Source organism: Sorex araneus, chromosome 2 (genome assembly GCF_027595985.1).
Source record: "Sorex araneus isolate mSorAra2 chromosome 2, mSorAra2.pri, whole genome shotgun sequence".
Classification (NCBI taxonomy): domain Eukaryota; kingdom Metazoa; phylum Chordata; class Mammalia; order Eulipotyphla; family Soricidae; genus Sorex; species Sorex araneus.
In genome coordinates, this window is record NC_073303.1 from 272,931,684 (window position 1) to 272,946,509 (window position 14,826).

Here is a 14,826-nt window from a genome sequence, read left to right on the forward strand (position 1 = left end):
TCTTTAAGACCAGAGGGGCACGTGTCACTCACCATCAGTGTCTAAGAGCCCCTGGGTGCAACTCTTCCGGAATCTGGCTCTTTCCTTGATCCCCTTTAATTCCCAGAATGCCTTGTTTCCGTGCGGCCCGCCCGGGACAACCACTCCGAAAGTCCTCTCAGCCCTCTTTGGGACGGAAGGACAACGGGCTGAGAGACAGCTCAGTTCAGGCTGTGCCTGAGGGAGATCTAGGTTTGATCCCTGGCACCCTGTGGTTTCTGGAGCATGGCTGGGAAGGACACCCGAGCACTGAACTGGGAGCAGGCCCTGGACATCTCCAGGTATGGTCCAACAGAACGAACAAGTGAAAAACAGAATGAAGGACGTGTGTGTGTGTGTGTGGGGGGGGGGGGGAGTCCCTCCTGAACTGTGTGCCTCGAGCCTGCCTCTGACAGCCAAGCCAGGGGCAAAAGGGCCCAAGGTGGCCTCGGCGAGGAACGGGGCAACGAAGGACAGCCGTCTGCAGCACCCCCAGAGCAGGCTGCTGCTTCTGTGGGGGCTGCCGCTATGTCAACGCTCGTCCCCGGCCAGTTCTATTTGGTTCCCACTTGGGTTCCCGTCACTGGTGCCAAGAGCACTATTTCCTGTGAGCCTTCATTCAGAGTCAGCTCCTGGGCACGTGCATGGAAACATCACGTCTTAAGGGCCGGAGAGACCGTGCCCTGGGGCTGGAGCGATAGCACAGCGGGTAGGGCGTTTGCCTTGCACGCGGCCGACCTGGGTTCAAATCCCAGCATCCCATATGGTCTCCTGAGCACCGTCAGGGGTGATTCCTGAGTGCAGAGCCAGGAGTAACCCCTGTGTATTGCTGGGTGTGACCCAAAAAGCAAAAAAAAAAATAAAGAAAGAAAAGAAACCGTGCCCAGGGTAAAGGCGTTTGCCTCGCATGTAATCGCCTAGATTCAATCCTCAGCACCACACGTGGTCCCGAGATCTGCCAGGAGCGACCTCTGAGTACAGAGGCAGGAGGAAGAAGCTGTGAGCACGGTCAGGTGGGGCCCGGAGGAAAATAAAAATCCATAAACAAAATCAAAATGATTTCTCGGGCTGGAGAGGAGGATCGAAGGATTGGAACACGTGCTTTGCTCCTGCGTCTCCCTCCGCCTTTGTTCCCTAGCACTGCCTGATCCTCTCTGAGCACCATTGGGAGCCACCCCTGAGCACTGAGCCGAGAGTACCCCAGCAGAACGCTGTGCATGGGGATGCCTTAGACATGTGAATAGACACAGCTTCTCGTGTCTGGGTGGCTCAGCTCCCTCATCCCCGCTGCATTTTGCGCCCGAGCACTTGGGTTGGAGCAATTGAATGCAACCCAGATGAAGGACCCGTGGCAGCTGGACAGGAAGTGAAGGGAGAGTGCGGGGTGCGGGGGTGTAGGGGTGTGGGAGTGAGTGTCTAGAGAAGGGGAGGAGGAGAGGAGGGGGAGAAAGTGGATCCATAGGGAGTCTCGTCTAAGGTACATCCCAGGCCGCCAAACCGGACTTCCGGAAATTGCTCCTCCTCTCCCTGGCAGCAGCCCTGCCTCGGAGAAGGCATTTGGGCATCACCCCCCGGAAGGGCCTTCGCCTCTTCCTCCCCGAGGCAGTTACCTGGCTGGGCGGGGGCCACAGTGGAGTAGCTGGTCCTCACGCCGTGGGCGTGGACTGAGTAGGGCCGCGAAGCTTTGTTTTTAAAGACGACTCGGAGGACTTGACCAGGGGAGAGAAGCAGCAAAGGACCTAAAAAAAAAAATAGAAAAAGGGGAAACGGGTGGCTCGGGGTTATTTACGGTCTGAGTCATCTGTCCCCTGAAGTCCTCAGACGGTGCCACTTGGCTCCTCCCCTCTACAGGCACACAAACAGACCCTGAGTCCCGAAGCCTGGTCCCGGCCTGGAAACCTTCAGGCCTCTTAACATTTTCTCAGTTCTGCCTTTGGAAACAGAGTTTAGGAGCAGCAGCTCACACAGAGGAAGATACCCCACCTGAGGGATATCTTCCTCTGTGTGTGCTTCTGCCTTGAGGGAGGAGGAGGAGGAGGAGGGGGAGGAAGAGGAGGGGGAGGAGGAGGAGGGGGAGGAAGAGGAGGGGGAGGAGGAGGAGGAGGAGGAGGAGGGGGAGGAGGAGGGGGAGGAGGAGGAGGAGGAGGAGGGGGAGGGGGAGGAGGAGGAGGAGGAGAAGGGGGAGGAGCAGGAGAGGGAGGAGAGGGAGGAGGAGGAGAGGTGGGAAGAAGGAAGGGAAGAGAGAGAAGGAGGAGGGGGAGGAGGAGGAGGAAAGGAAGAGAGAGGAGGAGGAGGGGGAGGAGGAGGAAGGGAAGAGAAAGGAGGAGGAGGGGGAGGAGGAGGGGGGAGGAGGAGGGGAAGGAGGAGGAAGGGAAGAGAGAGGAGGAGGAGGGGGAGGAGGAGGAGGGAGAAGAGGAGGAGGAGAGGGAGGAGGAGGAAGGGAAGAGAGGAGGAGGAGGGGGAGGAGGAGGAGGAGGAGGAGGAGGAAGAGAGGGAAGAGGAGGAGAGGCAGGAGGAAGAAGGGAAGAGAGAGGAGGAGGAGCGGGAGGAGGCGGGGTGGAGGAAGAGGGCAAGGCCTTTTCACTGAGCAGGGTGATGTTTGCTCCTAGACCGCAGGCCCCCATGCTCTCTGCCTCCTTTCCAGGTCAGAATCAGACAGATAAACTTCCTTTAAAATCGTTTCCTAGTCAACCAGCAGCGACCCCTGTGCATCACGGGTGTGACCCAAAAAGCAAAACAAAAACAAAAACAAACAAACCAAGAACCCCTTCAAAAATCAGGGCCGGAGCGATAGCACAGCGGGTAAGGTGTTTGCCTTGCACGCGGCCGACCCGGGTTTGATTCCCAGCATCCCATATGGTCCCCCGAGCACCGCCAGGAGTAATTCCTGAGTGCAGAGCCAGGAGTAACCCCTGTGCATCGCCAGGTGTGACCCAAAAAAGCAGAAAATAAATAAATAAATAAATAAAATAAAAATGGTTTTCTGGTTGGAAGCAGGTGAAACCAGAAGACCAGAGACCAAGCTGATTTGAGTGGGCAGAGGACTCTCAAAAGTGTGCTCTGGGGCCCTGTCAGCCCGGGATCCCCTAGATGCTGAAGACAGAGCCGCAGTCTTGTCCCCCAAACTCCCTCTGCCCCGAATTTTTCTTCTCAGAGAAGGGGTTTTCTGTCCTTGTAAAATTGTACTGGAGGCTTGGAGGTCACCTGGGGGCCTTTGGCCGGAGTCCAAGGGCAAGTGAGCAGTCTCCGTGACTAAGGTGGGGAGCGGCCAGAGCTGACCCTCCACCCGCCAGGGGCCCGTTGGTGCGAACCTGCCTTCTCAGAGCCACCAGGAGGGGGCGCAGGGAGACGCACAGAGCTCGGGACAGTCCAGCCCAAACGCCCAGAAAGCCCACGTGCTCCGCGCACCTCCTGTGGGCTTGGGGTGACCGCAGCGTCCTCTCGGGATGGCCCACGTGGATGGAGGAGGAAGTGCAAGCGTACTATTAAACACTTACGTCTATTTTCTTTTTTAATTCAGAAGAGATTATGGTTCAAAGGGCAGGAAGAAGGGAAGCCGGCAGGAAGGCTGCCATGGAGTAGGGGGGACTCAGCCAGGGTTCCCCAAACGTTTTCAGACTTCTCATCCCACTTGGCTTGGGGGGGTCCCAGCTAGTGGTGTTCAGGATCTACTCCTGGTTCTGTGCTCACTCCTGGTGGTCCACAGGAGACCAGATGTGCTGGAATTGAACCAGCTCAGCTGCAGGCAAGACACGTGACCAGTCCCACCTCACTATTTCTACGGACTAACGCTAAAATTCATTTATTTATTTTTGATTTTTTTAATTTTATAAAGGAGTTCACCATATTTGATTACACTTATTATTCGAACACCAGTCCTGCCATGACACCTTCCCACCACTATTATTTCGGGTGTTTCCACCCCAACCCCCAATCCCTGCCCCAAAGCAGAACTGAAATAATATAACATTTCCCTCTTGGGTTGGTTGCCTCCTACTTTGAATCCAATCAAATGTGATTAACGCTGAAATGCAGACAGCAACACTTCCCTCTTCATTTCGGGCTTCGTGTCAATGTCAGTGAATTGATTTCTCTCTGCTACTCCGGGATTCCCCTAGGACTGGTTGTTCCTGGTGACAGGAAGCCAGTTAGGCCACCGGCGCTATCTACGGTCTCTTAAGCTTCCATGGAACCAACTCGAGTTGGTTCCTCTGACTCCTAGGAGCTGTCTGTTCTCTGATAACCAGTTCCTCCGTCTGTCTGTAGTCTCTACTGACCCAGGAAGAGAGAACCCGAACACCAGCTTGATTCTCCATCAGTACCTAATATATCCAGGTGCGTCTCGTTCTCGTTCCTTACTGTTTGTTTTGTGAACGTAATGTCTTCATACTGGCGGTAGATGACCTTCTTGTATTTGGATCCAAGGGAGGCCCCAACTCTATCTATAAACATGCTTGTTTTGCTTTAAAAAACAAAAATAAACAACACAATGTTCATGATAAATCCTCATTTGAAAGACTTTTTTGATATCAGGTAATCATCTTTTTCTATTTTTAAAAAATAGTTGTTGCGATGCCCAGGGCTTACTCCTGGCTCTGCACTCAGGAATTACCCCTGGCAGTGCTGGGGGGACCATATGGGATGCTGGGAATTGGACCTGGGTTGGCCGAGTGCAAGGCAAATGCTCTCCCCGCTATGCTCTTGCTCCAGTCCCGATTGTTAGTGATTTAAACTGTACCTTAAACCATGTTTTCAGGATAAAATTTGAGTTTAGAAGGAATGAACACACAGTAAGAGAAAAATCACAGAAAGCCATCCAATTTTGCAAGGAAGAGAAAGGATCAATCTGAGCTTCCCAGGTAGCGGCTGAAGCCAGATGGCCAGAGGGGAGGCGGGCTGCTTCACAGGCAGTGCTGGTGAAGTTATACCGACTATGCTTCTAAATTGTGAGGTTGACTGCTAACACCCAAGGTCAAGACAAGAAGATGCCGGGAGGGAAGAGAGAGCAGAAGAAGCATAGAAGGACCAAGTGGGTAGAAGATTTGAAGTTCACACACAACCTGGTATTTAAATGCAGGCCACTATAGCATTCGGGGCCACACAACATCTCATACCTCACACCACTCATACTCCAAGAGTAGTGTACCGCATTCGATGGGGTTTAAAGTACAAGGCAAAAAAAAAAAAGTATAAGGCAACCAATCTTAGAGGGAAATATATTTTTACAGATATATATGTATACATTTTACATATATATATGTATCTCGAGTGGGCACCAGTAACATCTCCATTGTGAGATTTGTTGTTACTGTTTTTGGCATATCGAATAAGCCACAGGCAGCTTGCCAGGCTCTGCTGTGCGGGCAGGATACTCTCGGTAGCTTGCCGGGCTCTCCGAGAGGGACAGAGGAATTGAAGCCCTACCTGCTGTGCTATCGCTCCAGCCCTATACATGTAAGCACACAAGGCTCAATTCTTAACAACATATTAGTGATCTCTTATAGAAGGTCTTAATTACGCCTGGATGAAATACAACAATCTCCACACACTCTCCTCTAAGGAAAGTTTTTTGGAGCATTCTCAGAAGTTTATTCATAACAAACAGTACACAATAAATTATTTTGGTTCTGCTTTAAGGCAGAGGTTGGGGTTCAGGATGGAAACATCCAAAATACGGTGTTGGGAAGGCGTCATGTGATGGGATTGATGTTCGAATAGTAAATGTAATCAAATATTGTGAACTACTTTATAAAAATTAAATTAAATTTTAAACAAAATAATGCAGGCTATTAAAGAAGTGGAGCTGTACCTGTCTCTCTCTTTCCCCCCTCTCCATTCTTTTCTCTCTTTCTCTCTCTGCCCCGCCCCCCTCCACACACATACACACTCAACGAACCAAAGGAAAGATGGAGGATCACAGAACAAACCCATGCCCGTTCGAAAGAGATCACCGCCATACTTCTCCCTTTGTAAGTATTTCAACTCTCGCTGCCATTTCTTGCTGGGAGAATAATCCCATTCAATCTCCTCAGCTGTGATGTAAACAACTCTTTCTTCCTGGAACTGTGCTTCTTTCGGGTTTCTCTCCGAACATGACTGGACTTGGTACTTGTGTCTCATGCCTCCCTGATAGTGTTCAGCGGTCATACAAACCAGGTCAAAAGTTCCTAAGGTGAATCAGGGAAGGTTATTTACTTTTCCTCTCTCTGTGAAATTATCTCTAAGATACAATGCTTCCCCCAACACCCCCCACCCACATACACACTTAAAAAAAAATAGAGGAAGATGTTCCATTCATTTGGCAAACATGTACAAGTTTTCTTCTTCATCCCTCACCTATTTTTCAGACACTTCAACACTCAAAATGGCTGGAATCTCTTTGTCCTTAGGGTTTCTATTATGGGGCATTGTAGAAACTGAAAGTAGAGTGACTTAGATGATTGGGAAGGTGGTCAGTACTGTGGATTAAAGAACAATATAGAACAGTGGATGGAGAACTGAGAATTCTAGGATGCATGTGTGCTGCCGGGGCTCAGATGTGAGATATTTGATCTAATGACCAAGAGCAGATGACTGGGTGGGAGGGAGGGGATATGAGTCTAGCAGGAAGAGTGATCCAGGCAGGAAGATGGTCAAGTCCAGGGCCTGCGGTGCGTGAGGCGTTTGCAAGGGCGAGATAACTACCTGGGTGGGGTCCTTTGAGACCACTGCAAAATCTGTGGCTCCGGGTCTGAAATGGGGCACAGGTGTGAGATTGGCATCAATAAGTGACATGGGGCGTTACTGCAAGGAAGCTGAAAACAGGTGGAGGTAAGCAAGGGTGGAAGGCAGAGACCTCTTAGGTGCCGTGAAGAGATGGACAAGAGGTGGTGGGGTGGCCGGCAGGGGTCACAGAGGGCCAATGAGAGGCGGCAAAAGGGAAGGAGATGAATATACGAATAATGCCAAACATTGGCTACAACAAGAGCAGGGCATCCCCCCCACCACCGAAAGTCCAGCTCCAGGCTGACCTACTCTGCCCCCCCCCACCCCTCCATTCCCAGCACTAGACCTCTCCGGTGATTGCTGTGCTAGTTCACTGATACTTTTAGTGGGAGGAGGGTTCAAGAATATGATATTGTCAGACTTAGAGGTTGGGGGAAGAGAATTTGTCCCAAACACAACGATTCCAGAGCACGTGACTGAAGGGCTCCACAAGTGTCCTGCTGCTCCTGTGTGTGCATGCCCACGCACGCTAAAGTCTGAGAAAGAGGACTTTCATGCTCACCTATGGAATCGGGTGTCATTAAAAGCGTGTTGGATGTGTGGGGAATGATGACTTCAGTGTCCTTCCTGGAGCCTGAAGAAATGAAGGTATTTCCTTGAAAATAGATGCCGTGTAAGTCCTTTTCCGTCCCCACACTGAGGATGTGCCATGACACATTGTCTCCTGCACACATGACCAGTCCCGGTAGATTTCCATACATGTATCCGTTTAAGGCTGCAAGACATTTGTGACAAGACAGGGACTTGAATGAAGTGACACCACTTGGAATTCAGTCAAAGACCAAATATAATAAAATGCTTCACTCACGTAAGAATGAATCGTCTCTTGGGCCCAGAGTGATAGTACATCAGGGGAGGGGGGGAGGGGAGCACTTGTCTTGCAACTACCCAACCTGGGTTTGATCCCTGGCATCCCATATGGTCCCCCAAGCTCTTCCAGGAGTAATTCCTGAGTGCAGAGCCAGGAGTAACCCCTGAGCACCGCAGGTTGTTACAAAACAATGAACAAACCTGCCCTGTGCTTTCAAGGACCCAAGAATGTAGAGGGAGAGTGGGACTATCATTCCAAATGCAGACTTCTGTTTATTTATCTTGGGGGCCACAGCCAGCTGCTCTGTGCTCAGGAATCCTTCCTGGAGGAGCTTGGGCCACTTGCAAGGAAAACTTAGCCTTAATTTTGGTACTAGCTTTCATCCTCCCTTCCCAAAGAGAGAGAGAGGAAAAATGGAATGAATAATCTCAAGATCTGCGTCAACATTTTACAAATAAATCGACATCTTATTTGAGGGAAATCCGGTCAGAGAGGAAACTCTTTGTCCAATGTCATCACGCTTATGATTTTAAAAGTTCGGAATTCAAATCTGCAGATTTAGACTGATACTTTTTCTACTCCACTTTAAAAACCAGACAACAACAATCAAATACCTATCTAGTCACGCTGCTAATTCGGCAATACAGAAATACATGACTTTTCTGCTTCACTTTTTTTTTTTTTTTTTTGCTTTTTGGGTCACACCCGGTGATGCATAGAGGTAACTCCCGGCTCTTCACTCAGGAATTACCCCTGGTGGTGCTCAGGGGACCATATGAGATGCTGGGATTCGAACCTGGGTCGGCCAAGGGCAAGGCAAATGCCCTACCCACTGTGCTATCGCTCCGGCCCTCTGCTTCACATTGGTATAAAATAAGATATTTATACCAGGAAGACATCGATAATATTTGGTAAATTAAATTAAACATTGGTATAAAATAAGATATTTATACCAAGAAGACATCGATAATATTTGGTAAATTAAATTTAGCATAGCCATCCTATTAGCTAATATTTTTATTGGGAAATTATATTTAATGGAAACATGACATCTCTTTACCACCACTGGGGGGAAATGTGTCTTTTTAAAATAATCCATACACTTTTAACCGTAATGGAATCAATGCATTTGTCTTATAAACTAAATGATCTCTTACAGGACATTAGGTTCGAGTCTTGGAAATCAGGATCCTCTTTATCCACCTTTTCAGGCTCTGTGGTAAATGTTCTGATATTTGCATCCAAGAGATAGCTTTCGTTCTCATCAAATATAGTGGCAAGTATGTAAAACTCTTTGTCTATTCCTTTCTGTGGATGAGAACAGACATGAAATGTTGATGGTCTAGTCGATACAAGGTTCCCATGTGAGGAAATGTGAACGCTGTGAAAACTTTAACCAAGTGAAATTTAATCTTTCCTCTCAAGGACATTTTACAGAAAGTCATGAATCCAACCGAATGGACTTATCACAGGTCTGAGAAGATGAGAGAGAAACATCTATAGTATCTCAGTTTTCGTCCAAGGCTCTTAAATGAGGAACCGTAGCCTCTTAACTCCGTAAGATGAGGCCATAGAATCACTGATGTTTACTGGTAGTGGCTTTTCATAGACTTCAGTGAGGAAGTTAAATTAAATTAAATACTTTAGTTTGAAGAAGTCTGCACTGTTGGGATCCAGAAACAAACATATTTTTTGGAGCAAAACATAAAAATTACATGTATGAGAAGATACATCAGGTGTTTGTATGTGACTTTCATTACATTAGTAGGTATGATATAGAAAAATATTTAGAATAAAATTGACATCTAATTATATTTCTATTTGGGAATTTGTATTACATATGAGTTATAATACAAAGAAAAACTTTTCTAGCAACTCAATCTGTGAGTGAGGAAGAATGGAAATTTATTCAAGAGCTTATTGCACACCCGCTTCATGCCAGAGAGGGCGCTGTGGCTGTTACAAACCAATGAACAAAACTGTGCTTTCAAGGACCCAAGAATCTAGGGGAGAGGTAGGACTATCATTCCAAATGCAGACTTCTGTTTATTTATCTTGGGGGCCACACCCAGCTGGCTCTGTGCTCAGGAATCACTCATGGAGGTGCTTGGACCACCTGCAAGGGAAACTTTACCTTAGTTTCGGTACTAGCTTTCATTCCTGCTCCCCATTTAGGGCTGCAAGACATTTGTGACAAGACCTGGGGATTGAACTAAATGGCGTCTCTGCTGTGCATGGAAGCGACAGGATACTGGGACCATTGATGGTGGAGGACGGGCACTGGTGGAGAGATGGGTACTCGGTCATTGTACTACTGAAACATAAGCACGAAAGTTTGTAAGTCTGTAACTGTATCTCATGGTGATTCATTAAAATTTTTTTGAAAATAATAAAAAAAATAGCACTGTAGCAATGTCTTCCCGTTGTTCATTGATTTGCTCAAGTGGGCACCAGTAACGTCTCCATTGTTGTTACGGTTTTTGGCATATCGAATATGCCACAGGTTGCTTGCCAGGCTCTGCCATGTGGGTGGGATACTCTCAGTAGCTTGCTGGGATCTCCGAGAGGGATGGAGGAATCGAACCCGGATCGCCCCCATGCAAGGCAAACCCCTACCTGCTGTGCTAAAAAAAAAAGACAATAACAATAATAATAATAATAATAATGATGATGATGATGATGATGATGGTGATGATGATGATGATGATGAAGATGATGATGATGATGATAATAATAATAAAAGAATGCTTTATGGGAGCCAAAGGGACAGACCAGGAAGAATTCCGAAGCTGAGAGAGCATGGGACAGGATCTGGAGGTCGAAGGCTTTTGGCTGGAGAAGTCGGTGTCAGAAATAGGACCAGGGGATGGGAGGGGCAGCCTATGAGTGGAAGGAGAGAGAAGAGGGAGTTAGGGGGTGATAGGACACTCAGGCTTCACTGACTCTGGTGTCAGAGACCAGAAAGAGAGGAAAGGGTCTATGTAGAAGAGGAAGGGACAAGAAGGGGTGACCGTCCAGAGGCCGATGAAGGGAGATAGCACAGGGGTAAGACATTTGCTTCGCATGTGACTGACCCTGGTTCAAATCCCCGGCATCACTTATGGTCCCCCCAGCACCTCAGTACGGAGTCAGGAGCGAGCCCTGAGCACAGCTGGGGGCGAGCCAAACCCCAACCAAGGAAACAAAACCAAATCAAGCAGAGGATGTTGGAGGGCTCAGGTAGGCCGGGGTGAGAGGCGTCGGGGAACACTCACTTGGCCAAGGAAGGAATGCTCTAGAGTGGAAGAAAGAAGGAAATGGGGGTCCCTGGGCACATGGAAGGTGGTCACACATGGCCACATGGCCTGTCCTCACTCTCTGTCCTGAGCAACGTCCCGCTGGGACCCACGTGGCGAGGCTCACCTGTCTGCCGTCCTCTCCAAGACTCCCGGCTCTGCACACGAGGAGCGGCCCTACCAGCCCACTGTTGGTGTCTCTCTTGTGGTGCACCGAGGAGTAATACAGCCACGTCAGGCACTGCGGGTCCATGGCCGTGGGGCCCACATCCTCCGGCACTTCCCAGGTGTAGACGAATGTCGAGCCCGGATTCACATGGGAGGAAGGTGGGGGCGTGCCTAGGAAGAAAGCCACGGTGGCAAAATCGAGTCCGGGACCCAAAGGACCCTCATGCCCAGGGGGAGGCCTGGTGCTTGGCGACAGGCCCGAGGAGGGGAAGGAATCCCTGTTTCTGACTCAGGGACAGAGCAGTGATGGCAGGGGGTCCCGAAGAAGCGCCTTGGATGGAGGTGGGGCTACCGAGGCCTTCCCCGGGCTCTACTTACTTCCTCCGGAGGTTGGGTAGAACGAGCCCTCGTTGCTCTTGTTGTAACGCAGCCCTTGCGGCTGGATGCTGAGTGGCACGGAAGCCCGGTTGGAGAAGGTGACCCGGAGGGCCTGCCCCACCTCCGCCTTCAGGACGGGGCCTGCAAGCCAGCAGAGGTAGAGGCTGTACTCTCATTTATGGAGACAAGGGTCTGGAGCTGTCTCGCTTGGGGGAGCTTCAAGAAAGGGGGACGTCCACGAGCCCGAGATGGACCCAATTACAGGAGGTCTAGGTCATCTGGGGTCCTAAGAAAGTCTCTTTGCTTTTTGTTTTGTGGGTTTTTTTTTTTCACTTTTTGGGTCACATCCAGCAGTTCTCAGGGGTTACTCCTGGCTCTGCACTCAGGAATCACTCCTGGCAGTGCTGGGGGACCATATGGGGTGCCAGGGATCGAACCCCGGTCAGCCGCGTGTGAGGAAAACTCCCTACCTGCTGTATTATTGCTCCGGTCCCAAGAAAAAAAAATCACTTTGGATCACACAAATAAATCCAAACTGTATAGGTTCACAGGGTTAAGAATTAAAGATAAAACGTGGGTGATTCTTGCAGCCAGAGAGTTAGTAGGGTGGGTAGGGCCTTTGCCCTGCAAGTCCAACTCCCAGCATCCCATGTTTTCCCAACGCAGACAGGAGTAATTCTTAAGCACAGATCCAGGAATAAATTGAATTGCTTTCATAAGGTTATAATATGACAGCTAGAATCTCTAACAGAGTTGTTGCATGCTATTTTGATGCATAGGAGTATATAACTTGTCTTTATAAACCCACAAACTTCGAGTGGCATTTTACCAAGAATTCCAAGGTGCTCTTCTCTGGCCTTTTGTGTTTGGAAGGAAGCATCTGTGTATTCACGGTAAACTATTTTTTTATAAGTTCCTCCAATTCTGGCTGGGCTTTGTTCAAAATAGAGACGGGATTTGCTGTAGAGAAAGTAGAAACACAAATAACTTCAAAATGTGTAGTAGGCATGCGAAAAGAAAGTAAAAATTGACGTACATTTATTTGAAGATATTTTTACATTTATTGTTGATTATAAAAATGGTGCATGTTTACTGTAAGAAATTCTGAAAATAAGGGAAATCTACCAAAAAAAAAAGTTAAGGTGATCATGGTTCCATCATCTGTGTGTATAACCACATGGAATGCAAACTGGTTTTGGTCAATGCTTCTGTGTATAAGTGTCTGTATCTGTCTTCTTAGTGGTGATCCACAGACTTTCTCTTGGTTTTATGTTTGTCTGTTCGCATGTTTTGTGTTTTTTGACCACACTTGGTGGAGCTCAGGGCTTACTCTTGGTCTGTATTCCTGGGTGACTCCTGATGTTGACATAGAGGACCAGGTAAGGGTGTATTAGCACCTGGACTATCTTTCAAATTCCAGACTTTCTTTTGGGACAAAAGTTAAAAAGACATTCTGTCCATCTGGTTTGGTTTGTTTTTTCATACTAAAATGAGGCAAGTGTGAGACTAGAGAGATAGTGCAGTGGGTAAAGTACTTGCCTTGCATGTGGCTGACCCCAGTTTTATCCCCATGTCCATCCAGGAGTGACCCCTGAGCACAGATCCAAGAGTTAACCCTGAGCTTTGTTGAGTGTGGTCCTCCCCGCATTCCAAACCAAAAGAATAAATAACAACCAAACAAGAGATATATTTACTCTCAGAAATCTTTTGCATGTTTTAAATTATTTCACTGTTGGGAATTTTTTTCCTCAGGGGATTATTTTATTGTAATAGAATTAAAATGCAAGTCTATTAATTTTTACTTTAGTCTAGTCAATATCAAATGAGAGTTGCGCCTAACTAAATTTAATTTTTTCTCTATACCCAGAGAGCTTTCCCATAATGAATATTTAAAAACATTTGTAAAACTGCTACTGAGAACATAATCCACCCTATTATTGGATGTTTCACAATTATCAAGTCAACCTGTTTTAAATTTATACTAGGGAAAAAAAACATTTTTTTTTCTTCACTCATTATGTGGACAATAATTCTTAGGTACATTGTTCTCCAGTGACTGATGTGATTATTTCCCTGTCTTTAGTTAATGATTTTATTTTAAAATGTTCAGATCCTTATTAGAAATAACTGAGTTATAAAAGAAAGTAACTGATTATCCTTATTTGGCCATAAAAATTTCAGTCATTACCTTCCAGGTGCTGTTATATTCTTTCCAGTAAATAAGTCCACACCAGAAGGGGCATAGTTCCAAAAAATTTCTTCAGCAGCAATATAATAGTGTAAAATGCGTGTCTCGGTAGCAACTGTCGAAGGTTTTCGGCAATTCCTGACGTTGAAAAAGGCTTGCATGCTCTCTGGGGAGAAAACAGCAACAACATCATAACATGATAAACCCAAGGACAGATGGTTGTTAAAACATTGAAACCTTTTTTCTTTGTCCATACATGTTTTTACTGTAGCTAACAATATTGTACCATGCCTTTCTTTGAGAAGTTTGAGCTATTTGCAGGTTCTGAGCAGAAACCAAAGCTAAATGAAGCAAGGAGATAAGCCAGGCAGAAAAGCAGCATAATTGCTACAGCCTGTAGTTGGCATTGGACCAACTCTGAGGTAAAGATGCTACCTCCAAACCAAGCAAAATTTGAGCATTGATTTAGTCAAAACAACTTTCTTGTGGATATGTGAAAGCAATATCACCAGTCACGAATGAGTAGATGGGCTTAGGAAGCTAACAAGTTGGCAGACAGGAAAAAGTCCAAGATAGGTACATTTTTATGAGGGCATCTCTCCTGTATTTTGATTTCAGAATCCCGTTGCTGAGAGTGTAAACCACTATGGACCCGTTAGGAGGCAATTTGGCAATATTTGCTCACATTCAAAACCTCCCCAGTATACAATTTCCCTTCTTGGTAGTTTGCCAAGACAAATCTTTGCACATGTGTAAAACAATACATATAAAAAAAGCAGTTGATTAGAACTTTGTGAACTAAAGAAAGGAAGCCATTTAAGTGTCATCCAGGGTGGTTAAATAAATTAGGATATACCTTTAATGTGGAATGCTATGCAACCATTAATTCAATGTACGGGGACCATCAAGATTTCAAGACTTGCTAATGAGTGAAGAGGCACCCAGCCAAGCATTTTCTACAACACCATCTACTTATGAGAAGCAGAACACAGCTGCACGTTTCTGCATATGCATCCGTCTTGTGGGAAAATAACAGTAAAGATGTTGGCAAGTATTCAGACCCGAAAGACTGCTGTGGTCAGTCTCTGAGGATAGGCCTGGGGTGTGGGTGGAGTCTTATGGGACTCAAGTGGGCTGTTTTTAAGCCAGGTCTCCACTATTTGATTTATTGCTAACTTTTATGGGGCGAAGCCTCCCACTGTGGCCAATTTGAAGAATTTAAG

At 47.3% G+C, this 14,826-nt stretch overlaps 1 protein-coding gene across 1 annotated transcript in view; it reads right to left on the minus strand.

Moving 5' to 3' along the window:
- The window catches only part of LOC101544398 (ceruloplasmin-like), a 38,534-nt gene that overhangs the window by 12,254 nt on the left and 11,454 nt on the right, over positions 1-14,826 (minus strand). Inside the window, exons 6-14 of the mRNA XM_055128132.1 lie at positions 13,604-13,767; positions 12,245-12,375; positions 11,416-11,556; positions 10,997-11,208; positions 8,752-8,902; positions 7,286-7,498; positions 5,978-6,185; positions 4,341-4,480; positions 1,629-1,757 (exon numbers count right to left, since the gene is read on the minus strand). Of these exons, the coding sequence (XP_054984107.1) occupies positions 1,629-1,757; positions 4,341-4,480; positions 5,978-6,185; positions 7,286-7,498; positions 8,752-8,902; positions 10,997-11,208; positions 11,416-11,556; positions 12,245-12,375; positions 13,604-13,767 (1,489 nt within the window). The remainder of the gene's footprint in view (positions 1-1,628; positions 1,758-4,340; positions 4,481-5,977; positions 6,186-7,285; positions 7,499-8,751; positions 8,903-10,996; positions 11,209-11,415; positions 11,557-12,244; positions 12,376-13,603; positions 13,768-14,826) is intronic.